This window comes from Sesamum indicum, linkage group LG15 (genome assembly GCF_000512975.1).
Source record: "Sesamum indicum cultivar Zhongzhi No. 13 linkage group LG15, S_indicum_v1.0, whole genome shotgun sequence".
Lineage (NCBI taxonomy): Eukaryota > Viridiplantae > Streptophyta > Magnoliopsida > Lamiales > Pedaliaceae > Sesamum > Sesamum indicum.
Window position 1 is genome coordinate 6,888,966 of NC_026159.1, and position 25,626 is coordinate 6,914,591.

Here is a 25,626-nt window from a genome sequence, read left to right on the forward strand (position 1 = left end):
GACCGCATAGCGCAGTGGATTAGCGCGTTTGACTTCGGATCAAAAGGTCGTGGGTTCGACTCCCACTGTGGTCGATCCTCTTGAATTTTTTCCTTCAGCACTTTCTTTTCTTTATTGACGCTGCGACGTTAGTATATTTCTCCATTGTCTCGTTTAGCGACTTCACTAGCAAAGGATAAATTATAAAAACACCCTTTAAGGTTATATCCAATTACACAATTTTAGGGACGAATCAATGAATGCAAGTTTAAAAATGTCGGACAAAAATTTATATTCATATATTAAAGTTAGAAACTTTGGTTTCACACCGCCACTTTGTTGGGGAGCCATTAAAATAATTGGAAAGATTAGTATCTACCCAAAAATCGACATTTATATATAATTCTAAAGAAAATTTAGAAGGTGAACTCCGATGAAAAAATGACAAATCGTGAAAATTAAAAAGATATATTAGACCAAAATGCTATCTTAAAATATTAAAGGACAAAAATGCTGGCAGAAATGAACTAATAGAAATAAAAGTTCCAAATTTAAAATATTATGTGAGAGATATATACTTTTTGCAGCAAAAAATATGAACTCAACAGATAAAAGAATTGAAATCATAAAAATTAAAAAGATATATGACCAAATTACTACCTTATAAAATTAAATGAGAAAAACATCAAATGTACTAAACGAAAATACATTTAAACTCCATGTTTTAACTGTTGAATTTTGATGTGAGGTCATATTTGAATTAAGCTAAGATTTGAAATGGATGGATTTCGAATTCATTTTATTTGAAATATCTTATTTAAATTTCAAATTCATTTGCCTAACATTGTAGAGGATTAAAAAAGATAAAACAACTAAATTACTGGGGAATCTCACATCCATCATAAATACTTTTAAAATCTAATGAATTCAGTGAAGGATTTAAAATTCTTATTTTTTTTGCGAGTTGAACAAGTTAGATTGATTTGACCATGGATTTTAAATCCACAATACTTAAATCTAACAATTCAAATACACCCTTAAGGATTTTGGAATAAATTATTTGAATTTATTTGATTATTTGAACTAAAGTTTGTGGTATATTTGTAATTTCTTTTGATAAGAAATGACTTAAAATACATTTTCAAATACTTTTGCTAAATTCAAATGCTTTCATCCAAATATAATTGTGTAGAAGCTGAAATTCCGGTAAACTTAGGGTTACTTGGCAAAAACCAAATAACAATGCTCACTAGTCATGATCATATAAATAAAGAGTAAATTAGAATTATATTATCTGAAATTTGGCATAATTATGAATAATATATTATTGTTTGAAAAATTATAAATATTCCATATACATAAAAATAATTATATAATGCTTAGACAGTTAAGTACAAATTATTACTTTCTCCTAACTGATTCTTCTTTTTTTTTTGTAAGAAAGAAAATATTTGCAAAAATATAAAAAAAAATCCGAGGATGCATAAAGTAAATAATCATTTGAGAATAACAGTTCATAAAAATATTTTATAAAATATAAAAAATATATAAAATTATAATTTATAATCCAAATTATTATTTTAAGCAGTTAACCATAAAAATTAAATAAAAACTAACAAAATGAGCTCGTTGTTTTACCGTCATTAAAACCAGAAATATTTGTAATTTTTCAAACGAGTAAATATTTATAATTATGTCAAATCTCATACAAAGCGATTGCAATTTTCGTTTAATTAAACTTCCACTTTCTTCATATACTTTTTGATCCATTCTCAAGAACACTGAAAACCTTCCTATTTTAAAACATTGATTGATGTTATCCAATGAGAATCTGCTTCTGCTGAGAAAGGAAAGTATAAATTGGAAACACAGAAACCAACTAACCAGGGTATAAACATACCGATCCAGAAGAGGCAATTCCAGAATTTTCCAATTTGTGTGGATATTGTTCATGAAATCAAGAGTAAGGTATTACATCAAAAGGAAAAAGAATGCAGCAAGTCCAAGGAGAGAAGGAAAGACTAGAATTGCTATGATCAGGGACCTGCTTTTTCATAAATCATTTGACAACATTTTATGTTTAATCCAGAATCTTTAACATCCAAGAAAAGTATGGAGATGGTTTACTCACATAGGAAAGTTCTGATCATGAGAAACAAAGCAGGGAGATTTGACAGAGACAGAGAGAGCATAGCATATACATAACAGAGATAAAAAATAATCAAATCCTCATTTCTTGCTTAGCCGTTTCATTGATGACAATGGTAAAGGCTCGCAAAAGTCGAATGGGAGTAGGAGAAAGAAACACATTCATCTTCCACAGTTTCCAGAAAAAGAGGCAGTAAAATACCAAACCCACCCTATCCTCCTCTACTACATGCATGAGAGCTTTTCTGCCAAAGTAATCTAGTCCACAAGCCACTGCTGCTCATTGACTAATACTCCCAATTCTGCACTCCTTCTTTATATCCAAATATCATCTGTTAGTTACCAGCTACTCATATTTCATCATTCCTGTTACCAGCTACTCTTTTTTCATTGATGCCAGTTGGAATACTTTCTTATCTGAAGACTGATAAATGAGCTTTCAACAACTTTCACTTGAAGACAGGTCCACAACATTCATCAATATGCACCACTTGATACAATTAATTGGATCCAGAACATGAATGGAACCGAGCCACTTCGCCTGTTTTAACGTGGAAGCTGGCTGTTGATAGTATTTAACCATGGATTTATCATGTATTCACTTCAAAGAATTCCTGGCTGTGCAGTATCCATAAACTATGGTCTGATTAGGCCTAAATAATATGGTACCTGTTTGGGAAGAATTCCTTGTAGTATATTTATACGGGGGGTTAAAGATTCTAAATCCTTTTAAGTTTTTGACTCAAGAGCACTAGCTCTATGCTCCAGCATTGCCGTCTTCAGGCCTAGCAAACAAGTGTATCATTCATCCAAAGAGAGTAATAACAACAAAAACCTGGCTTCATATTTTGTATTTGTTAAACCTCTGAGTATGTCTGTTCCACTCTTCTCTTCTTCCTCTTTGCTAGTTTCTGTATCCCTGAGGACTTCTGCTGCCACATTTGGATGTGCTTTGCTCTGCTTTATCGCTAATAAACAGCCTTGTAAAGCTCATTCACCACAACTACAATTATTCCATTGCACAGCTTTGAACCAGCAAGATTTGATAGCATACTTTTCCCAGGTTTTGGCAAACTTTGAAATGATTTTATAACTTAATCTATTTGCAATTTTTTGTTACCATCAGCTTAGAGACATACCAAAAAGCACAGGTGCATACACACATTCACATTCATGCACATGCTGGATTGCTATGTCATATGTGGAAGAGTAGATATAAAGAAACTGGGTATGACCGGATAACTTGTTTTGCGGTATATGTAGTCCGTTGATCTACTAGGTTGACTTCCTCAGTCGCTGAGAATAGCATGATGAGAAATAAAGGAAAAGACCTTCAAGATCTTCAGTAAAAGGAACACAAAGGATCACTGTACTATGTCACACACAACTCACAGCTACTAAATATCCTTTCACTGGTTCTTTAGGACTTTATCTAGAGCATCAAATACACCTTGTAAAGTTACCTCCTCTACTATCACAACCTTGTCCCTCGACTTTGAGCCGGAACCTATTGAAACTTGCCTTTTCTTCACCCCAATAACCTGCTCACAGGAAATATGTAATTATGGAAACATTCCACTAATCATAGCTTAGCGCACACCTAAGAACAAAAATGAAGAATGCAATATGGAATTTTTTTGAAAATGAAGAATTAAACAGCAATAATTAGTCACAATTGCTACTTATATGACAATATCATCTAAGGAACTCTTTACTGAAAATGGAAACCTTAAAATGAAAAAGAAAAAGAAAAGAAGAACAGGAATCCCCACAAACTTCTAAAGAGAAACAACCCATTACTTCAAAAAATAAATCCAATAGTAAACGCATATACATCGAACTCAACCAGGAAAATATAATTACCGAGCTAATGTAATCAAGAAGTGCGGCGTTAGCTTCACCGTCTTTAGCAGGGGCGTCAATCTGCACTCCTAATGCCTCGTCATTCATATCTGAAGAGTTAATAAAAAATTGTACAATCGATTAAGAGATGGTTTAATTGCTTCAGTTAGAGTATTTCTTTTCAAAATTAAGAACAAAAACGGACGATCACCGGTGATGGTGGCCAGTTTGGAACCGGGCTTTGCGTGGATGGAGATGGCGACGGAGGAAGGAGGGACGGCGCGGAGGCACGCGGGGTACTTGGAGTTGGACGGAGGCTGATTTGAATCAGCCGAATTCACCTTCGATTTGGTTTTCTTGCTCGGAGCCATCAATGTTCGTCTGGGAAACAGAGAATTATTGTTCAAGTGCACCTGATTTAGTAATGTCAATAAGCACAAATCAAATTGCTTTTGAGTCTCTTAAATTTAAGGGATAATTTCACTAGCAGATTTGTTGTAATCATACCTATTAAATTTGAAAATTAGATTTAGTATTTATGAAGTTTGTTTCTTATAATAAAAAGATAACACTATTTATCAAAATTTAATTTGTTGGTATTAAAAAAAATTAATGAATTTATTTCATTCTATATTGAATTATTTGCATGCCAAATAAGTTTTTTTTTTTTTTTCTAAATCACTTTTATAACTTAAAATATATGTGATCACGCGCATTCACGTGTACGGAATTAAGGGCAATTCAGTTATAAAAAGATTTATTTGGCCTTCGGGATAAATATGAACTTTTTTTTTTATAATATTAGCAGATTCAGTGAATTTTTACAAACATATGAAATTTTTTTTGTTAGACAAAACAAATCTCAATGTACTATATATAATCTTCAAACCACAGGGATTTTACGTATAATTACACCACATCATGGGAGGGGAGTATAGTTATCCCTAAAATTAACTTTTCTAAATGTTTAATAGAACTTTTCTTAGATTTTACATAATTATGAATCATTTTTATTGTTTGAAAAATTAGTAATATTCTCTGATATTTGATAAAACATATAATCTTTGTATAGACGCCTACAATTGTCAACTTTATTGTAATTTTTTCTTTTTAAAATAAAATTAAAAAAAAAAGAATTTGACCACTTTGTTTATTTTGGTTTACACGGAGATTTTTGTCAATTCACCATAATAGATTAATTAAAATCTAATGAAAATCAACGTATTAAGTTAATTGTTGGATTACTGTTAAAATCAAAAGTATTGATAATTTTACAAACAATAATAGGTATTTATAATTATGTAAAATTTCATGAGAACTCATTATAATTTACTCTCTTTTAGATTGAATTATGAGATTCTAAATTAAGCATAACATGACCATAAATGAGCAATCTAATTTGAGGCCCAAACACTATCCCAACAAGATACTTAGGAGGCCCAATGAATCAAGACACCTTGGAAAGACCCTCAATAACCTTTGTCCTAGGATGATATTGTAAGCTGAAAGCATGTCCATTACGAGGAAGCGGGTCATCTTAGTTTTTCTATTGGGCTCTGCCCCTAAGGCTAGGGTGAGTAAGATCTGCCCTCGGGGTTGTACTACGTCTCTTGCAAAATCGTATAAAGATGTGTCCATCGATTCCAATGAGGTATCATCAAGCTCTATCTGCCAATAAACCTCGTAGAATAAAATATTTACAGAACTACCATAATCCACGAAAATATATTGAACAATGTAATTAACTGAAGTAGCATAGATAACAAGAGTATCATTTATGGGGTAAGTAAATTCCTTGTATATTAGCAGGTCCAAAGTGGATTGCAGGAACCCTTGTTGGTTCTTTACAGTCAATTTCCATGCCTCTAATCCAGAGTCCCAATGAGTAGGTCATCTTGCTATCATGTAGATTACTCATTTGGCAAGGGTGTTTTCTGGGATTGACTACTCAACAGGAACTTTATCCATTATGTGCTCCCTTTTAGAGGGATTGGCCACCCGTTCCTCACTTTTGCATCAGTGGGAGCGCTCCTTTATTTGCTCGCTTCGTCGGTCTCTGTCGATGTAATCTTTAAGGTAGCTATCAACGTTTTATCTCCTGTCTTAGTTGGCGGTACTTGTTGGTATCATGTCCATATTCTGTTGATGCCTGCAGAAATATTTGAATTTAGAAAGTTGAGTCACTTCTCAAAACTTTTAGGTAACTGCTGAGCAGGGAATCCTTCTATAGCTATGAGCACCCATGTTAGTTCTTTAGATCGAGCAGGGTAAAATAGTCTTGTGAGCTCCCCTCTGTTCCTGCGAGAGGAAGTTCCTTCATTGTCTCTCCTTCTGTCGTGCGGATTACCCTTCTTCGTTAGTTGAGCAAATATCAAAAGTAAAAATATTAAAGATTCTTTAGCCCTCTTTTAAATTATTAGTAAGAAATTAATGTTGTACAAAAAAATCATCATTAAGTATAATGTCATGTATCTCAATTTCAATATTTTTGTTCTTTTTCTAGTATATTTTTAGGTCATACTCATGTTAGAATTCTATTTAATCAACAAATACAAGTTTAAAAGATAAAAGAGATACTAAAAATAATAAATCATTTAAGACTATATATATTATAATAATAAATTAGAGTTAATTACCTTTAGACTTCTCTAAAAAAGTGAAATTATACATTTGCCAAAAAAAATATAAAATTATATTTTTACCTCTTCAAGAATTTTTTGTTTACAGCTTTACTCCTCCCATTATGATTTGAATGAAAAATATCAATTTCAACAAAAAAATATATAGACTTCTAATCTTACGCATTATTTAACACCGTATTTATTTCCCCTCTATTTTTTTTGGGCTGACCCAATGCATACCATCAACTCAGTTATACTAAACAAAGTCTATATATGTCAAACTAGTTGGCCCATGAGCAAGTATATATAAGGTCCACAAAGTCCTTTCTTATACTAAACTAGCAGGCCCAAGAACAAGTCAATTATCCAACTGTCACATCATCAAACAACTAGACAAACACATCATACAGATAGCCAAACACCTTGGGTCACATCACCTTAAAAGTCTCTCCCACAAGCTCCTAGCCATCCGATGGCCACCCTGCTGATAACCAACAAGTAATTGAATCCCTGAAGACTTGGGCAGACTGGGCAAGGTTCAGTCAACTCTTTTAAGATAAGTCCAAATTTTAAGATTCTTTTTTTTTTATTATTATTATTATTCAACTAACTCACGTAGCTCTCCATTGGTACTGGATTCGCCCAACAAATCTTCGAATTATGCTCTATAAAAGCTTATAAATAAAGGTTCTATGTAGTCATTTAGTAATGTTTCTCCTAAAACTCATATTCTCACTTGCACACTCAATGCTCTCTCGATTTTACAACTATTTTAAATTTATATTTTGCACCCCACACAAATACGTCACCTTATCACCATATTTCACCATTATTCTCACTTTGATTCAAGTTTCCTACTTATTTTATTCATTAAAGCGTTAATGACTTAAACATCAAAATATTAACATTTGTTTTGCATGACTAGTCCTTTATTAATGTTAGGATTTATTCAAAGATTTTTCAACTCTTGTGGTGCGGCTGAAACTTAGTAAGCATAAAATATAAAAATATTATTAGGTATTATTGTTAATAAATTATACGAAATATTGACTAATCTTAACGAAAGATTGCAGTAGTAAATAGAAAAGTTCAAAAGAAATTGTGAGTGTAATTTCAATTTTTTTTAAAAATATAATTTATATTTTTAGAAGGGATTCACGTCTAATTATCCATTTAAATGATGCATTACAACGATTCAATTAATATCTCATATACTATAAATATTTATATAAAATAAAAAGATAAATAAAAGAAATATTAATAAATTTTTAAATAATAGAAAAATATATCAAATTGAAGAGATTTAGGTGTAATAAAATAAATACCCACAGCGACTCCTCAATTTTCCCCACAACCACTGAGACTAAAAACATGGCTGGTAACGGAATTATTTTCCTATACCATTATATATAAAACGCGGTTATTTGAGGAGGAGGGCCATAGGAATGGAGGAAATGAAATGGGGGAGAATTTCGAGAACAGTAATTTTCAGGAGCAATCTCTGGGAGATTACGTTTTGAGGTCAAAACTTGGAGAAAGCTCTCTGTCGACGGTGTGGAGAGCGGAACACAGAACCACCGGTGAAGTGGTGGCGCTGAAGCAAATACCCCTGGCGAAGTTGACGCGCCATCTCAGGAATTGCTTAGACTGTGAGCTCACATTCTTGTCCTCCGTCAACCATCCCAACATCATTCGCCTCCTTGATTTCTTCGAAGTTAGCATCCGGGCTTTGCTTTAATTTGTCCAATTCATCATATTCACTAAATGAAAATGTATAATCGATGAGCATTCGATCACTTCTATTTGTTTTGTTTGTTTTTCGTGTCCTCTTTTCCTATATTCGCAGGAATTATGCTTACTTGTTTAGAGTTATTACTATCTTGTTGGTTGGAGTGACTTAGCTCTTGTGCTGGAAAAAAACTGAGTGTTCTTCGTCTAGTACTGATTTTTGCCCCTTTGCACATTGTACACGGTTAATCTGGTTTATTTAAATTGATCTTTGACAATTATTGTAAGAGCTTTCCGTTGTTCTAGAGATATGTATCTCTATAGGACAAAGCATATAAATGCATAAGGTGGTATTGTCAACTAGAGATATGTGAAGTCGGGTTCGGTTGACTTCAACAAGAAATGTAACCTGGTTCAACAAGTGTGGGTTGTCAAATTACCAAGTAGAAACTGTTTAATTTTCCTTTAAAACCGAGAGGTTTAGATAGGTTGGGTTTGGGTCGGGAGGTTAGTAAACTTGAACTGCAGTTTCCTGTATTTTTAACTCATTTGTAGTTGTAACTTAAATATAATAATGATAAGGAAATAAAATAAATTAATTTAAAAAATGAAATCAATAATAAGGAAAAAAAAAAAAAAAACACTTGAGCTAAACAGTAAGCATCATTAAAAGAAATTAAAATCTCACAAAAAAAAAAAAAAACACTTGAGCTAAACAGTAAGCATCATTAAAAGAAATTAAAATCTCACTATGAGATGAAAAAGTTTTTGAAAATTAAAAAGATGTATATACCGAGAAATGAATAAAGGATATTTATGGTGTTGTATATGTGTATATTTGTAAATTATATATGGACATATTTTTATGAATGTAAATGTAGATATGTATGGAGCGGGATGGTTGAAGGCAAGATGGATTGTTAATTGTTGAACCAGCTACCCCTCAGGAAAAAGATAGCTGCTTCTATTATTGAAAGATTACTGTTATTTATAAAAAGTTGAAACTTATGAGTTACAGGTTGTTTGATGTAGTTTGAGCTGGTGGGTCTGGAAGTGGGTTATATATACCCCTATGTTGACTATAATATTTGTTGATTTAATGATTTTAGTTAAATCTAGATCTCTGTAGAGACTGATTAGAAAATATAATTTACTTGCTGCTCAGTACGAGGGCTCCATTATCCTTGCTTTGGAGTTCTGCGCGGGGGGAAATTTAGCTTCTTACATCCAGCACCACGGCAGAGTTCAAGAGTGTGTAGCTAAAAGATTTATGCAGCAGCTAGGTAAAATTTGACTCAGGAACTAACTTGACAATTTTTCTCATTTGACATAAATCTGAAATTTCTAACTTGCAGGTGCTGGTCTCAAGGTATTAAAACAGAATCACATTGTTCACCGGGACTTGAAACCAGAGGTGTGTCCTATTTCAAGTCAAAAAGATACTGTGCTTGCTCATGCACAAACTGTTAAAAGATGAATTTTCTTTCTTCTTTTTTTTTTGGTTGCATTGCTCTCTAATGGGCCAGAATATTCTTTTGTCTTGCTCTGACTGCAACCCAATTCTAAAAATTGCGGATTTTGGACTTTCCAGGTAATCTAATTATAATAGCAAAACTCTAGCAGGAAATTTTGATCTTGTAAGGAGCATACTCTTTGTCCTCCTTAATTATGTTTGTTTTTATGGAAATCAGGATTTTACTTCCTGATGAATCTGCAGAAACTGTTTGTGGGTCGCCATTGTACATGGCTCCTGAAATCCTGCAGTTTCAGAGATATGATGAGAAGGTTTGTAATGGTTTTACTTCCTGATTATATGGGAAAGGACTAATGCCGAACTTCTTGATAGGTCGATATGTGGAGTGTTGGTGCAATCCTTTTTGAACTTCTCAATGGCTACCCTCCTTTTCATGGCAGGTCTAGTGTCCAGGTAGCATGTGGCTTAAACTGGTGGAGTTCTACCTTTTCTTTTTTATTTAATAGTTTTTCCTGAAGTAAAATTTAAGAATCCAGCTTCTGCAGAATATCAAAGCGTCTACGTCTCTGCCGTTTTGTCATCTAATTCTTCCACATTTGCACCCTGACTGCATTGATTTGTGTTCACGATTATTATCAATTAATCCAGGTAAGTTCAGTTCATTAGTCTTGTCAATGGCTAGGGTCTTACCGTACCCATACTCCAAAAATAACTTTCATAACCATACCCAATGGGTAGAGGACCCTACCTCAACCTAGGCCCGTGAATGAGTGGGTATAGGTAGGATCTAATAACCTAAAATGCCAATGAGTATGGTAAAGGCTTAATATCCTACCATGAGTATACATATACTCTAATCCCAAAATGTTCTTTTGTCAGTTAATTTAAAATTATTGAAAATCAATCAACTGGATTTACTTAATATCTAAATTCTTTTAAATAGTATATAATCATTTTAGTCATATTTTTGTTTATATTGATTATGTATTGATATTTGACAAAAATTGCTAGAGTTTTAATCTTTGATTTCTTAATAAGTCAAAATTAACTTCTAATAAAATTAATCAAAAAAACTATATCTTTTAGAAAATAAGAAAAAATACAAATGGAACTTAAATTAGTTAAATTTGACTAATATATGGAATATATAAAATTTGTATGAACTTAAATAGTAGAAAAAAGATTATCAAATCAAAGTTCAGTGTGTATTCAAATGGATAAGAGATTTAAATGAAAGTTAGATATAATGTTATACTTAACTTCATTTAATATTTTTACCAATTCTTAGGTTTTGTTCTTATTTTGAACTTATCTTGATTTCATCATCAATTGATATTGGTCCATTATTTGGATAAGTTTAAGATCATTATTTAAATTTCTAATCAATTAATATTAGTCGTTATTTGGGCAAAGTCAAGATTATTATTTAAATTTCAAAGATGATGAGATCGCATATGTTGAAAATTTAATTAGTTTTATTTTATCGGTCGGTACGTCATGAAATGCTAATATGAAGTTAATTTAGTAACGTGTTCTTGTAATATCATTACGGAAAACAAATAAAAATTGCATAATTCATTTAAGAAATTTTAATTGTTTGGCTTTGATATAAATTTAAATTTGAGAAATTTTCTTTTTTGAAACATATTAAAAAAGAAAACAACTGTGTGAGATCCAAACACTACTCAAAATTTTTGGGTATAACTTGGGCAAGACCTAATGGGTATTCTATTAGGGGTAGGGCATGGGTAGGGTAAGAAAGAAATCACTATGGGTATCTGTTGGGTGTGGATCCGGGTAGGGTAACGCCCGGATAAACAACTTGCATATTTAATCATAGTTTGATGAGCCTATCCATCTGCAGATGACCGTCTGTCCTCTGAGGAGTTTTATCAACACAATTTCTTACAACTTTGAAGTCGGAGCAGTTTGTCCATCAATAGTCGTTGCAGTTCACACGAGAAGTCCCTATTTGTCTGTCATTTTGTTCTGCTTGAGAATTCTAATCTGATGTCATCCATTTGTTTCCTTCAAATCACATGTTAATGCGCTGCCATCTTGATGCTCCATTTACTACAATCTGTTAAGGTGAAAAAGGTCGAAATAAAACATGCTTCAACGTCAAACTCCAGGCATAAAATTGCTCCTGCAAGTTGAAATCAAGGGTGCAGGTTCAAGAAATGCTTCTATTCGGCCTTTCTTGCTCACTACTATCATGTTCCAGCAGGATAAAAGATATTGCATTGCCTAGCGAGTCCAAGCACTAGGGTCAGTAGATGTTTCAGCTGACAGGGTCGAGGTTTAGCAAATATTGCCAGGTAAAAAGGTCAATATCTTGGAATTAGCTGGAACGTCAATCTGAGATGCTAATATCACTGGAAGAGGCGATACTGCAGAAAAATCATTCTCTTGGTCTTTTGCACGAACAGTGGAATGGTCAGTTGAGCTCTACAAGGTCATTACTCCAAATGTTGATGGGATACCTCTGACTTGTAATTTCTTGTTTTTACCACCTGTTGGTGGTGAGGAATTCAGCGATCTATTCTAGGTAAATGCATAGGAGTCTCATGTTGTTTCATTAAGAAGTGTATAAAAGATTGTTGAGAAGTCTATGATTGATTTGATGAGTGAATGAGGCTTATTGTCTGTTTTGGATTCCATCTCTTCCTTCTCAGATACTCTATTTCCAGGTCTTCTGATGATTACTCCTAGTGAAGTGTTCTTATGTACATTAAATTCTTGTTGTCTCTGAATAACTTGCTTTGTCCTAAGAATTGTCAAAATTATGGATCAAATATTTCCTAGACTGAAGACAAGAATCCTAAACTTAAATTAGGTATTTTGGCAATTGTAAGAAAAAAGGCTGAGTTTGCAATTGAGAGTCATTGCTTGAGAAGAGGTATGCTGGTGAGGTTTTAGAAGAATGACAAAATAAGGTTGAGAGGGGTTTGCAGAAAAGAAGGCTGCACATGATTGTTTATGTATAGAAGTGGGTGAAATGGAAACTTGGAAGGACTTTGATGAAAAAATTCAAAGACAATCCTAAGCTAGGCGCTATAGAGTTTATTACTTGCAAGTTACAAGAAGACCTCAGACAGTAAAGGCAACAAGGCCAACTAGAAGCAGTGTAGCAACTTTGAAGGTACCCAACGTACTTTACAACTCATCAAGATTCAATTTATTAACTTTGATCCATCAGATTGCAGATCAATCAGTTTATATCAAACATAAGATATATACTCTAGTCGATTGCATCAAGGCTGGAATTGCAAGTTCATTAAGGCTATCTCATCTAGTCACCATGCAGTTTAAGACATTTGTATTACAAGTTTATCAACATTTAAGTTAGGACCCTATCCTATGCTATGGTGTTCAACACAGAACGACAATTGTGATAATGTTAATTAACGTTGGGATGTTGACAGTGGTGTTGATTTTACCCTTATCTTTATTATATGCATTGTCGTTTAAATATTTTGTCATATTTGAATTTATAAATTATAGAATCAAATCAAATATACTTTTATTATTAAATATTAAATTTTAAAACTGTGAAAAAATTACAATGATTACATTGCAAATGTTGTTGCAAAGAAAAAAGATTTGCAACGGATTATCTTTATAAAATGCATTGCAATTTTGCAATAACTTCCATTGCAACGGATTTTAAAAAAATATTTTGTTGCAAATTTTGTTAGCGGAATGTCGCTGCAATATTACAACGACTTCCGTTACAAACGTCGTTTTAAATAAAAATTAATTATTTTGCAACGATTATATTAAAATATTTCGTTGCAATATTTGCAACGAACTGTTGTTGGGAAAACACATTGCATTATTGCAACGATTTTTCGTTGCAAATATCGTTGCAAATAAAAAATAATTTTGCAACAAAATGGCCATCAACTTTACCATGGATATACCATTGCAAAATATGAAAAGTCAAACTTTTTAACGACGCATTTTGTAATTGAAGTTTACAACCAACAAAAACTCATTGCAAAATTTTGCAACGGCTGAAAAAATCGTTGCTATATAGCAGTGGTACATATAGCAAAAAATAATATTCCGTTGTAAAAGTCCGTGGTAAATCTATTTTGCCACGAATTTTCATGAAATTCGTTGCTATAAGTTTGTTTATTTTTTTTTTGTAGTGAGTTACATTGTCATCTCCTGAGATTTAGTATAATTACACATATATCTTCTAGGATTCTATGAAACTAAATCTAGTACACGTGGGGTTCATTTTCGTCCAACAAATAGGTCTCTCTATTGGTCAAAAGTTAACTAATTTGCTGACATTAGCAAAAAGTTTGAAGAAAATTCATATTTACATCTAATTGATTTATTAATAGCTTATTGCAGGTCAACAAATATTTTCTTATTAAACCACTCTTACACATTTTCGCACGCACTAATGCATCAAAGAGGTACATTTTCACTGTTATAAGGTTGAAATCCACCAAAGAATCTATTTTTAAAATATATTTCACCACTTTTTGTTAGAAATCTCAGTTCTTAATAAGTATTTTTAAGGTTTAATTTCTTTAAACTTATTTTTAACTCATAAGATTAAATTACAGACTTAGATTTTTTTTTTATTATATTTCAAATATGATAAGTTTTATAAAATTTATTCATAACTTTGATTTTTGTTTTAAATGAAGAAAAATAGACTATTTATTTTAAATTAAGCAATATATTATTATTTTATTCATAAGAGTTAATTTTCATTATTCAAATAAATTAATTACATCATACTCAACATACAAAAATATAAAAAATTATTTTACACCTAAAAAAGGACTAATTGACAAATTTTCAAACTTAAAGTGATAATTTTACCTTCTAAAAAGTAAAACCTAATCATATTTTTATTGAAATTCGATTAGAAAAACTAAAAATTGAGATATAAACTAAAATTTAAAGACGCTAAAAATCAAGAAATAAACTTAATAAACTAAAACAACTCTAAAAACAAACTTTAAGATACTAATTTGTGTAAATATTATATTTGATCCCTTAAATTTTTGTTTAAAAGTATTTTAGTCTCTTAAATTTATTTTTGACTTTAGCATCCCTAAACTTTAATTTTTATCTTAATTTGGCCCCTCCATTTTCAGTCGAAAATATGGCAACAATTTGACTTTTTGGAGGGTAAAATAGTCAAATTAAGTTTGATTTTTTCACTTTAGTCTCTTAAGTTTGGTCTCAGTTTTGTTCCTCTGACCATTTTTCGACGAGAATATGGCAGCAGTTTGACTTTATGGAGAGTAGAATGGTCAATTTAAGCTTGGTTTTATCACTTTAGTCCCTTAAATTTATAAAATATCAAATTAGTAATTTTTTAGAAAGAAAACTATTTTTTTTTTATATGGTGAATGATGTATATCTTGTATGAAAAATGAAAACTTTAAATTCTTGTGAACATAATATTAACATATTGCTTAACTCAAATAAAAAAGTCTCTTTTTTTTCTTTCACTTTCAAAACTGACCAAAAAAATCAAACTTATAAATAAATTTTATAAAACTTATCTATAATAAAAAAATTTAAGTTGATTTTTTAGTCTATGTATAATAAAATTAAATCTTAATAATGTTATTAAATATTAATAGCTAGGGCTTTGAAGAAAAAGTTGGTGGATTGTACTTTTAATTAGATTATTTGATGAATTTCAAATATATATATAATTCATTAATTTTTTAAGAGGTTTCTTTTGTATATCTTTTTCTATAAAATATGACTATATATTTAGAAAACTTCTTAAAAATGAATTATATATATATTTGAAATCCATCAAAAAAATATAGTAAAAAGCATATTCTACCAACTTTTTGTTCGAAAACCCAAATATTTAATAAATATTGTTAAGGTTTAACTTTTTTAGACTTATTTTGAACTCTTGAACTTTTTTTTTATTATTTTTCTATATTAGATAAGTTTATGAAATTTATTCATATTAGTTTTTTTTAACTAAAAAAGAAACAGGCTGCTTATTTTAAGTTAAGTAATATATGATTATTATGTTCACAATAGTTTAAAGTTTTCATTATTTACATAAAATAATTACAAAATATTAACATAAAATAATATAAAAAAGTTACTTTTTTCATGTAAGAAATAATTAATTTGATAATTTTTTACAAATTCAAGGGACTAAAATGATAAAATCAATCTTATTAACCATTTTATCCTTCAAAAAGTGAAAATTTGGTCATATTTTCACCGAAAAATTATTAGAAAAACCAAATTGGGACAAGAAAATAAAATTAAAAAATATTAAAATCAAAATATAAATTTAAGGAATTAAAGTAATTCTAAACAGAAACTTAAGAGAATAAATATAATATTCAGCCTACTAATTATATAATAAGAAGGAATGAATTTAGGAATGAATTGTGGAGTTAGAAAAGGCGGCGTGCCCATAGAAAAAGAAAGGGCAAGTGAAAGCATTCATCGCGAAACAAGGGAACCTAAGCAGCTGTCAGCGGTTTCCCACTGCCGCCGCGCACTTCACTTCTGCAATCATCAGGTACTCTCTCTCTCTCTCTCTCTCTCTCTCTCTTTCTACATTTTCTTCAGAAATTTTTGCCTTTAATCATCTTAAACATACATGCTTAACATATTCACGCATTTTTCAGCCATAACCCCCTTCAATTAACTAGGAAAAATGATGGTGTTTTTATGTAATACAGGGCATCTTCTGCGAATAAATGCTTGGATTTGATTATGAGTCAAACCTTGAGTTCGTTATTATATCAAGATTTTGCTTTTTGTTTTTTCTATTTAGCTTTTGTAGTCTTCTAAATTTCTGAGGAAATTTTCCGATTATAATCTGCACTTGGGGTTGTAATTTCGTATTATTATTTTTTTTTCAGCATTTTTTTCATTTTGCCCCTATCCCCCTCTAATATATAAAATTAGCTGTAGGGTTTCCTCTGATTTCAAGTTTTCAGCTCGGAATTGTGGTTTTACATTCGTTTAATTTGAAGAATACTTTTTTGTGGATTGAGTTTCGCAGTATTCTCTTTCCACCTGACCTGACCACTGTGGTATTATGTCTATTTTATTTTCAGCATTTTTGTCTTTTGTGTGGTTAAGCAATTGAGTTATATTATGTTGGAATAGGAGGAAAGAAGAGCAAAAAGATTGACAAGAAGTGTGCATGCACCATTTGCTCACTCCTATCCTGGCCCTAACTTCTTCACTGAGTTTTGTTTGCAGATATACTATCTGATACTATGCTATTATCAAGTTTCTAATTAGCCCTTTTTTCTCAGCCATTCAAGAAACTATGTTGGCTGCTAAAACCCTCCCTCTCACATCCCCTCACTCAACTCTCATTGAAAAATCCAATGGTTTTGCTCTGTCATCCCGGACCACAGTCCCGTTCCTTAAATTCAAGCGCAGTAGTAAAACCACATGCATCAAATCATCTTTACAATCAGTAATAGCACCAGAAATTGATAAAGATCCCACCTCCGCCCAAAATCGAGTCAAGATTTTGTCTGAGGCGTTACCCTTTATACAAAAATTCCGAGGCAAGACTATTGTCGTCAAATACGGGGGAGCGGCCATGAAATCTGAGGTCCTCCAGGCATCTGTAATTGCTGATATCGTACTTCTTTCCTGTGTTGGCCTCCGTATTGTATTCGTGCATGGAGGTGGGCCTGAGATCAACCAGTGGCTTGGCAGACTTAATATCCAGCCAAACTTCCTCAACGGCCTCCGAGTCACAGATGCATCAACCATGGAAATTGTGTCAATGGTTTTAGTCGGTAAAGTCAATAAACATCTTGTAGCACTGATCAACAAGGCTGGTGCAACTGCAGTTGGGTTATCAGGAATTGATGGGCGGCTTTTGATGGCTCGGCCATCTCCCAATTCCTCACAGCTTGGGTTTGTTGGGGACATTGCCAGCGTTGACCCGACAATACTCCGCCCCCTCGTTGATAATAACCATATCCCAGTGATTGCCTCTGTGGCAGCTGATGTGACGGGGCAATCATATAACATTAATGCAGACACTGCAGCGGGTGAGCTGGCAGCTGCATTGGGGGCCGAGAAGTTGATACTGTTGACGGATGTCGCGGGGATCCTAGAGGACCGGAATGATCCTGAGAGTTTGGTGAAGCAAATCGACATTAAAGGGGTGAAAAAGATGATGGAGGATGGAAAGATTGCTGGTGGGATGATCCCTAAGGTCAATTGCTGCCTGAGGTCTCTAGCTCAAGGGGTTCGGACAACTAGTATCATAGATGGGCGGTTGAAGCATTCTCTGCTCCTCGAGATCCTCACTGATGAAGGAGCTGGAACAATGATCACTGGATAAATAATGCCTGGTAAAATAACAATGCCGCTGTTTTTATAATTAATCTTTTCGTGTTGTGTTTTCCAGTTCTTATATTGTGACAGATCTTTTGGAATCGATGCTAATTTTGGAGTACTAGTGAAGTTATGGAGTTTCATGTGTTCTGATTTTATGATTGATGCTCTTTTGTTAATGTATCTGTAGCGTTATCGTTGATAAATGAGGCGATTATGAACACGGAGTAATTAAAATGAAGCCTTCGTAGAATTTCAAGGTGTTTGCTTTAGAAAGCTTCGACATCGAGCAAAAATGTTACTGTTACCTGGACACTGATTCTCTGTTGGTGGTATTGGTTTTCTTGATAAACCCGATCGTGCAGGTAAGTGTCAGCGTAGGTGTTATTAAATTGAGTTAGCCCTGCTTTGCGCAATCTTCTAACTCATATTAATCAAACCCGCTTATATATGATAGAGTTTAGCATTCAAAGTGACCTCAATCCTGAATGAGTTCTGCAGCTGATTCTGAGTTTACTTGATTCAGCTCTAGTAAGCCTGTGTATTTGAGAATTGATGTGCCCTCTAGAAATGCAAATTTACACTTCCCCCAAAAATTTTTTGAAATTCCGCTAACACACTTTCGGAAATTTTTCTTTTACATCTGACCCTCTTCCGTTAAGATTTGGACAAAAAATGATGACGTTAGCTGAATTACATAAATTTTTAATTTTGTTTCTTATTTAACATTCTCATATATATTTTTATACTTATAAAGGAATATATGTAATATATATATATATATATATATATATGGAGTGATATTAACATCATTACATAAAAATGTTAAGTAAGGGGTAAAATTAAAAACTTATATAATTTTTTACTAATGTCAATATTTTTTGTTCAAACACTAATGAAAGAAGGTCATGTGTGAATAGTGAATTCTTAGAAGGGATGTAAATATAATTTTATGAACTTTTTTGGAAATGTATACTTTTGTATTTTCAAATGGAACTTAAGTGTAATTAAACCTAATTGATATTTTGGCCATAATGTATGACTGGATATCATTTTTAATTGTTCCACAAACACAAGAAAAGAACTTTCCTTTGATTATTTAGATCGTGCAGATTTATAGAAGTTTGCTTATTGATTGATTGGAATTGTTTTTCGGATTCACGGGGAGTAATATTAATGTTCTTTGTGTGCCCGAAAAAAATAACTAAATGCCATCAATGTATCTTGTCAAAATGGGAGCTAAAGTTATTTTTAGGGTAAATTACGACAATCACCCTTGAGGTTCGTTATAATTATGAAAATCTCTTTATTATTTGAAAAATCATAAACACCCTTATGATGTTTGAAGAAATTATGTAATCTGAGGTATGAAATTGTCATTTTTGTCCTTGCTGTATTTTTTTAAAAAGACTTAAAGCTTATATAAAAATCGAACATGGTGAATAAAAATTTTAAAAATTATAAAATTATAATTTTTAATCCATAAGGGCATTTTGATCAGTTCACCATAAAAAATGGATGAAAACCTAACGAGTTGGACTAATTGTTAGATTGCCTTTAAAAATCAGAGAAGTATTAGGGATCTTTCAAATATTGAGGGGGTATTTGTAATTATGCAAGATTTTTGAGGAAATCGTTGTAATTTACCCTTATTTTTAAATCTTATAATAGATAGAAAATGAAATCTTGAAAATGGTTTTTAAATATTATTTAGATGTTATTAATATCGTTATGATAAATATTACAGAAGATCTGTATTTTTCGATATTGTTAGCTAGAACTACTCCAATCCAATTTTATTCATTATTTACTACTAGCCAACTGTAAGCTCAACAGGACTTTGTTCATCAGGTTTTTGGGTGTCACTCTTATTTTTTTATTTTTGTAACAAAAAGAAAAAAAAAATTGTTTATCGGGCATGTCATATCAATTGAGCATACCTATCACCATCATAAAGTCTAAGACAACACACATTGTTTTTGTGAATCTTAAACGTAGAAAGTTCGAAAGGAGAACGAATTGAATTTTCCATTTCAATTATGTTACATTTTTTATTTTATTTTATATACACACACCATACTGTATTCAAATTACATTATGAATATTATTTTTATAAAGAAGATTTTAAATGAAAGAATTATTTAGATTATAATCGGATTTAATGTAATTTCTCTCTCTATAATATTGCAAATATATAAATTACCCTCCTTTGATAAAAAAAATAGCAATATACCTCCCTTTGCCTTTTAGAATGAAGTAATTTACCTCTATGTCTAAGGAAGTAAATTGCTTCATTTTAAAAAGTACAGAAGAATAAATTGCTAATTTATTTTTTTATAATAAGATGATTTGCTCATTTATAATATCACATGGAGATAAATTATATTTTTACCGATTATTATTTGGCTAGGTATTCACTCCCCCTGGGCAAGAAAAATTTCACGGCTGTCATCTACATGAGAAGAAAAATTAGAAATTGGGGAATATCAACAATTTCTTTACTTTCCCCATTACATTGCTTAAAGTAACTTTAATGATCGCCTTTCATGTACTAATACATCTTTATGATAAAGGAAATACTCTTTAAAATTTAAATTCTTCCCCCAATTTCTAGAGAAATTTGTGTGGTCCAAATAGATTTGTGCTAACATTTTACTAATTCTTTAAATTTACAAAATGTTAGTTTCAATGTTTTGGAACCCACACTCTTGTCAAATTGAAAAATTACGGATCATTAATTCAATCGTTGGGTCAATTCTGATCGGACTAATAATGTTATACTTATGTCATGAATAATTATTAATATTTCAAAAATAACATTAAATAATAAATTATATCAATATACTTAACAACTTATCTTTTTTTTTAAAAAAAAAAAATCACTGTTTTTTTTTTAAGTTAATAGTTCAATAAGATAAAGAATATAATAAAATAAATTTAATAAACTTATAAAGATCAAATACAAGAAATAATATTATACATTTTTAGGAATAACATAAAACTAGGATACTTAACAGAAATAATATACATTTCAGAAGAGAAGATTTTATTTTTAGGAATAACATAAAACTAGGATACTTAACAGAAATAATATACATTTCAGAAGAGAAATAAAGATCATGTGTCTAGTCTACACTTGATTATTGACCCGATCGGTTCAATCAACCCAATACTGGGTCACACTGTTTGAACCACTGGTCAAACGGTTTTCATGAAAAAGAAAAAGTGATTTTTTAGCTCCTCTGATTTTTAGGTTTCAATCAGTCCGTGTTGTGGCCCGATCGGCGGTTCGAATGGTCCAGCCGTCCAGGTCAGGTTGGGTTTTAAAACCTTGGTTAGGTTTGAAAACATATTACAATTTGTCAATAAGCTTGGTAAATTTGAGGTCCCATGATTTTTCACTCGTGTGTTTAAGTTCTATTAATACGAGGGCATTAGTTTACTTTAGTAGTAATTAGTTTTCACTATAGAATAAGTATGAATTTTTATTACGGTGAAAGGTAAAAATTGTGGCAGATAATTTTTAACCACGATTGCGTACTGACTATTAGCTGTTATTTCTGCAAGCAAGGCCAAAATATTTACTATACAGCTGAAAATTGTGATAAGTATTTTGGTCATAGATAAAATCACGATGAATGTTGATTAATCATAGTCAAAATTTAAATTTTCGCATCAATTTTATGACAGTGATAGATAGTATTTATTTATTATAATTTTTAAGCCATCATAATTTATAGTATAGGAAATAATTATTTTTTTTTCCTAGTGTTTCAGTCTGCCATAATAATAGTTATATATATATATATATATTTGATATTGGTACCATTATTGGTTTGTTGATTTGGATAAAAATTTTCGTCCAATCACATTTTTTTAGGGCTCACAAGAAAAAAAAAAATTGTTATGGATCTTGACTAAAGTTTAGCGTGTCCTCCTAGAAATATGTTTTATACCCCCACAAACATTTTATTTGGATGATGTGACTGTTGATTAGTCATATATTGTCTTCTCAAATGAGATGCCTTCATATGTAAATATATTTCTTTTAATTATATAAAATTATAATTGTGTATGTTTCGAGACAATCACGATTTTAGAACAACGGCCAATTTAATTTGTTACTTTCTATTGATGCAGCATTTCAATATTACTTATATCAACAACCCCTGAAATTAAATCCAAATATTTTTCACATAACTTTGTGAATATCTAATTTAATAATTAACACTCATATTATTCATTTTCTTGCTAATTAATAATTTTTACAAGATTTGATAGGATTAGCATTCTCCCATAATCAAATTATTTTATTATATCTAAACACAAAGGACATAATATCCTCCACAATTCTTAATTTCAAGACAATCTTAGTCAATCAACATAAAAACTATAGTGTACTTCAGCTGGCTGTGTAGATTAATAAGATAAGCAATGATTCCCCTAAAATATCTCCACGCATCAATTAATGTTATAATACTTACTATTAAAACAAAATCCACCTTTTGCTGCTCCAATATATACATATATGAACAGATAACCATCTTATTGAAAATTTTATATTATTTAAAATTTATTTAATATTAATATCTTAATACGTTCCCGTCACGTGCAAACCTTACATATAAGAACTTTTATTTTATATGATTACTAATGAAATCCAATTTTTGCCTGACTCTAATATTATATTAAATGATAATTTTAAATTTAAAAAATCATTTAATATCAATATTTTAACAATATATATATATATATATACTTGTAGCACTGATAGACGATGAATATGGTGCTTTCCTTCTCAGACTCCATTCATGTGGGGTTCATTGGTTGAGCATTTCTGTGTTATCTCTTACATTTTTCTGTCCAGTTTAAGGTTGAGGATGGAACATAAAGAAAGTGTCATTAGCATATTTATTCTTTATACACACACACACACACACACATATATATATATATATATTTTAGTTTTTAAAATTCTTTTTCTTTTTACTTTTTGTTCTAAGTCTTTTTCTTGGCCTTTTAGTTTAAAATTCAAGTCAAATGAGTCAAAAGTTTTTGTGGATACGCATCTTACACAATTTTATTGATCATAATTAGATTAAAATCAATATAATATAAAAATTATATTAATGAGAGAATAATAATTTTAGTTTATCGTTATAGGTATATATATTAAGTGACAATTATTTTAATTTTATCATAATAAAATTGTTACGACAAAAAATACGCATAGTGACAATGACAACATAAATATATTGACGATAATTATCTGTTGTCGTCACTATATATTTGTCATTAATCGTTTTTAGTGATTTTTTTGGGTAATTTTTTTTGTTGGTTCTGGACAGTGATCATTTTTACAAAATAATCATCGTATCAAAATTATGAAATAAACTATGATAAAATAAAATAATTAGTGATAATATTAAAATCTTCACTTTTGTCTCTAACTTTGTCCCTTTGTGCAGTGAAGAAAAATGAGAGTATCATCTGCTGCTTTTTCCTCAAAGAATAAAAATAATTAAATAAAGAAAAGAAAGGATGTGACGCCCCAAAAATTATAATATTTAATTGGGAGACTAATTGGTAAATTTTTATGAAACTTGGTTAATTAGTAAATAAGTTATGTTCCATAATTGGAATATAATAATACTTGAATGAATTAAATTGGAGTTCGTTATAATATTTTGGGACAAATTATATTAATTAAGAAAATTATGAAGGACGTAAATGGTATTTTGAGAAAAGTTTAATTAAATAAATAAAATAATAATAATATTATATATATAAAAATAATATGTATATATATATATATAAGTAGAGAGAGAGAGAGTTGAGAGTGGAGGTGGGGCCCAATTCCCACCGCCTCACTCCCTCTTTGCCTTTTTTTTATTTTAGTTTGTATGTTGTTTTTAATATACACACAAACATATGCACATACAACACACACAGCAAATTGCAATTTTTTTGGCGAGAGAAGAAAAACAGACGGAGGATACAGGGGTAAAGTGAAAAGACCGAACCACCACCTATTGGATAGATAAAAGCGTTGTAAGGTCGAGGTAAGTAAATAATTAGTATTATCTATATATGTTCTTTTTATTTGTGGTATTACTATTATATGACTTTGTGGTTCATGCTGATATTGTTTTATCTGAAAATATATGCGTGGTGAATGATTTGATTTGATTGACGATACTGTGTACGTGGAATGCGAAGACACGTTGAAATATCATGTTTGTTGTATGTTGTGTTGTGGGTGTCTGAGAATGAGAATGTAATGATATATTGTTTTACGTTACTAGTTGCTTACAAGAATGGTGATATGTGGAAATGAGGGAGTTGTGGAAATTGAATATAATTGTGGCGTGAATACCCCTTGACGTGTTGAAAATGCTATGTGCGAAAAGAAAGTGCTATGTGCGAAAAGAAAATGCTATGTGCGCAATGAAAAGAGCTTTGATGCGATGCTATGTGCGAAAAGAAAATGCTATGGGCGAAATGAAACAGCTATGTGCGAGATTGATGAGCCGGCTGTCAAGGGGGTTCACTTGAATTTATATAACGGTGAGATTGAGTTGGTGGGAAAAACACAATATCACCTTCTGGTAAACAAACTAGGAAAAATGGAGTTTGGTTGGTTGTCTTATTATGAGATAGTCATGTGGTGTAATAATGTTGATTATGTTGGAATTAAATTGACTGTATTCCATTCGTGTTGTTTCTTTATCTTGTTTGGGCTATGGTTGACATGCATATATAGATAGGACTGGTTATTTGCTTACTGAGTGGCAGGCTCATTCCCCTGCTGACATTTTCTTTCAGGAATAGACTTGAGGGTGTTTGACTATTGAAGAATAAGTCCACGCGCTATACTCAGGCAGGTCGGGCCAGTATGCAGTTTTCTCCTCTGTGTCAGTTAGAGTACAACTCACATTTTGTTTGTACAGAGAGAACATAATTGTATGGATTACTTGTGGTGAATTACCTTGTGGTGTTTGATATGTATATATATATAATATTGTAGGTTGATAATACTTGCTATGACATGTTGGAATTACGTATGCAAATTTATATATATGAACATAGGGATTACTATAAGTATGATGTTTAGGGAAGATATAGCTCTTGTAGCAAAGGGGGTGCTACATTAGGTGGTATCAGAGCAGGGATTAGATTTCCTTGGGACAGTAGTTGAAATGTAATATTATACGTAAGGTGTATATACTAGCAATCTACTCACATGTGTGCATTTCATATAGGATGGAAGCGTCAAGGGAAAACGCTGCTGGCCCTACTGAGTCATTAGAGTCTGTGAAGGGTCATGATTCAGGATCAGAACATCTGGGGTTAGAATCCTAAAATAGAAATGCCTCACAACAAGAAATGAACCCCTTTATGCAACAGTTTGTTGAAATGATGCAGAGGACATGAGAGAAAAATACCCATATTTATTGTCTGAGACGGTAAGTTAGTTAAATTTCGAGGACGAAATTTTTATTAGGA

General features: G+C 31.3%; 3 protein-coding genes and 1 non-coding gene across 9 annotated transcripts; 3 read left to right on the forward strand and 1 right to left on the reverse strand.

The window, feature by feature from the left end:
- On the forward strand, positions 1-74 carry TRNAR-UCG. Its single transcript has one exon. It is a non-coding gene; the product is annotated as a tRNA-Arg (tRNA).
- LOC105178115 (UPF0235 protein C15orf40 homolog) lies at positions 2,149-4,438 on the reverse strand. Its single transcript, XM_011101482.2, has 3 exons — positions 4,181-4,438; positions 3,991-4,079; positions 2,149-3,668 (listed from the first exon to the last, which is right to left on the reverse strand). Exons 1-3 carry the CDS (start codon positions 4,338-4,340, stop codon positions 3,537-3,539), a joined length of 381 nt encoding a protein of 126 aa, XP_011099784.1. The 5' UTR covers positions 4,341-4,438; the 3' UTR covers positions 2,149-3,536.
- On the forward strand, positions 7,954-12,423 carry LOC105178117 (serine/threonine-protein kinase ATG1t). Of its 4 annotated transcripts, none has more exons than XM_011101483.2 (8): positions 7,954-8,304; positions 9,484-9,601; positions 9,674-9,732; positions 9,845-9,909; positions 10,010-10,103; positions 10,165-10,245; positions 10,329-10,440; positions 11,657-12,423. In XM_011101483.2, exons 1-8 carry the CDS (start codon positions 8,050-8,052, stop codon positions 11,707-11,709), a joined length of 837 nt encoding a protein of 278 aa, XP_011099785.1. In that variant the 5' UTR covers positions 7,954-8,049; the 3' UTR covers positions 11,710-12,423. The 4 variants fall into 4 exon arrangements, with proteins under 4 accessions (XP_011099785.1, XP_011099786.1, XP_011099787.1 ...); XM_011101484.2 differs by having other exon boundaries at positions 10,338-10,440; XM_011101485.2 differs by lacking the exon at positions 10,329-10,440.
- Positions 16,190-18,472, forward strand: LOC105178118 (acetylglutamate kinase, chloroplastic). Of its 3 annotated transcripts, XM_011101489.2 has the most exons (3): positions 16,190-16,327; positions 17,076-18,137; positions 18,311-18,472. In XM_011101489.2, the coding sequence occupies exon 2, from the start codon at positions 17,090-17,092 to the stop codon at positions 18,125-18,127; it is 1,038 nt and encodes a 345-aa protein (XP_011099791.1). In that variant the 5' UTR covers positions 16,190-16,327; positions 17,076-17,089; the 3' UTR covers positions 18,128-18,137; positions 18,311-18,472. The 3 variants fall into 3 exon arrangements, with proteins under 3 accessions (XP_011099791.1, XP_011099788.1, XP_020554769.1); XM_011101486.2 differs by lacking the exon at positions 18,311-18,472 and having other exon boundaries at positions 16,924-18,278; XM_020699110.1 differs by lacking the exon at positions 18,311-18,472 and having other exon boundaries at positions 16,198-16,327; positions 16,491-18,278.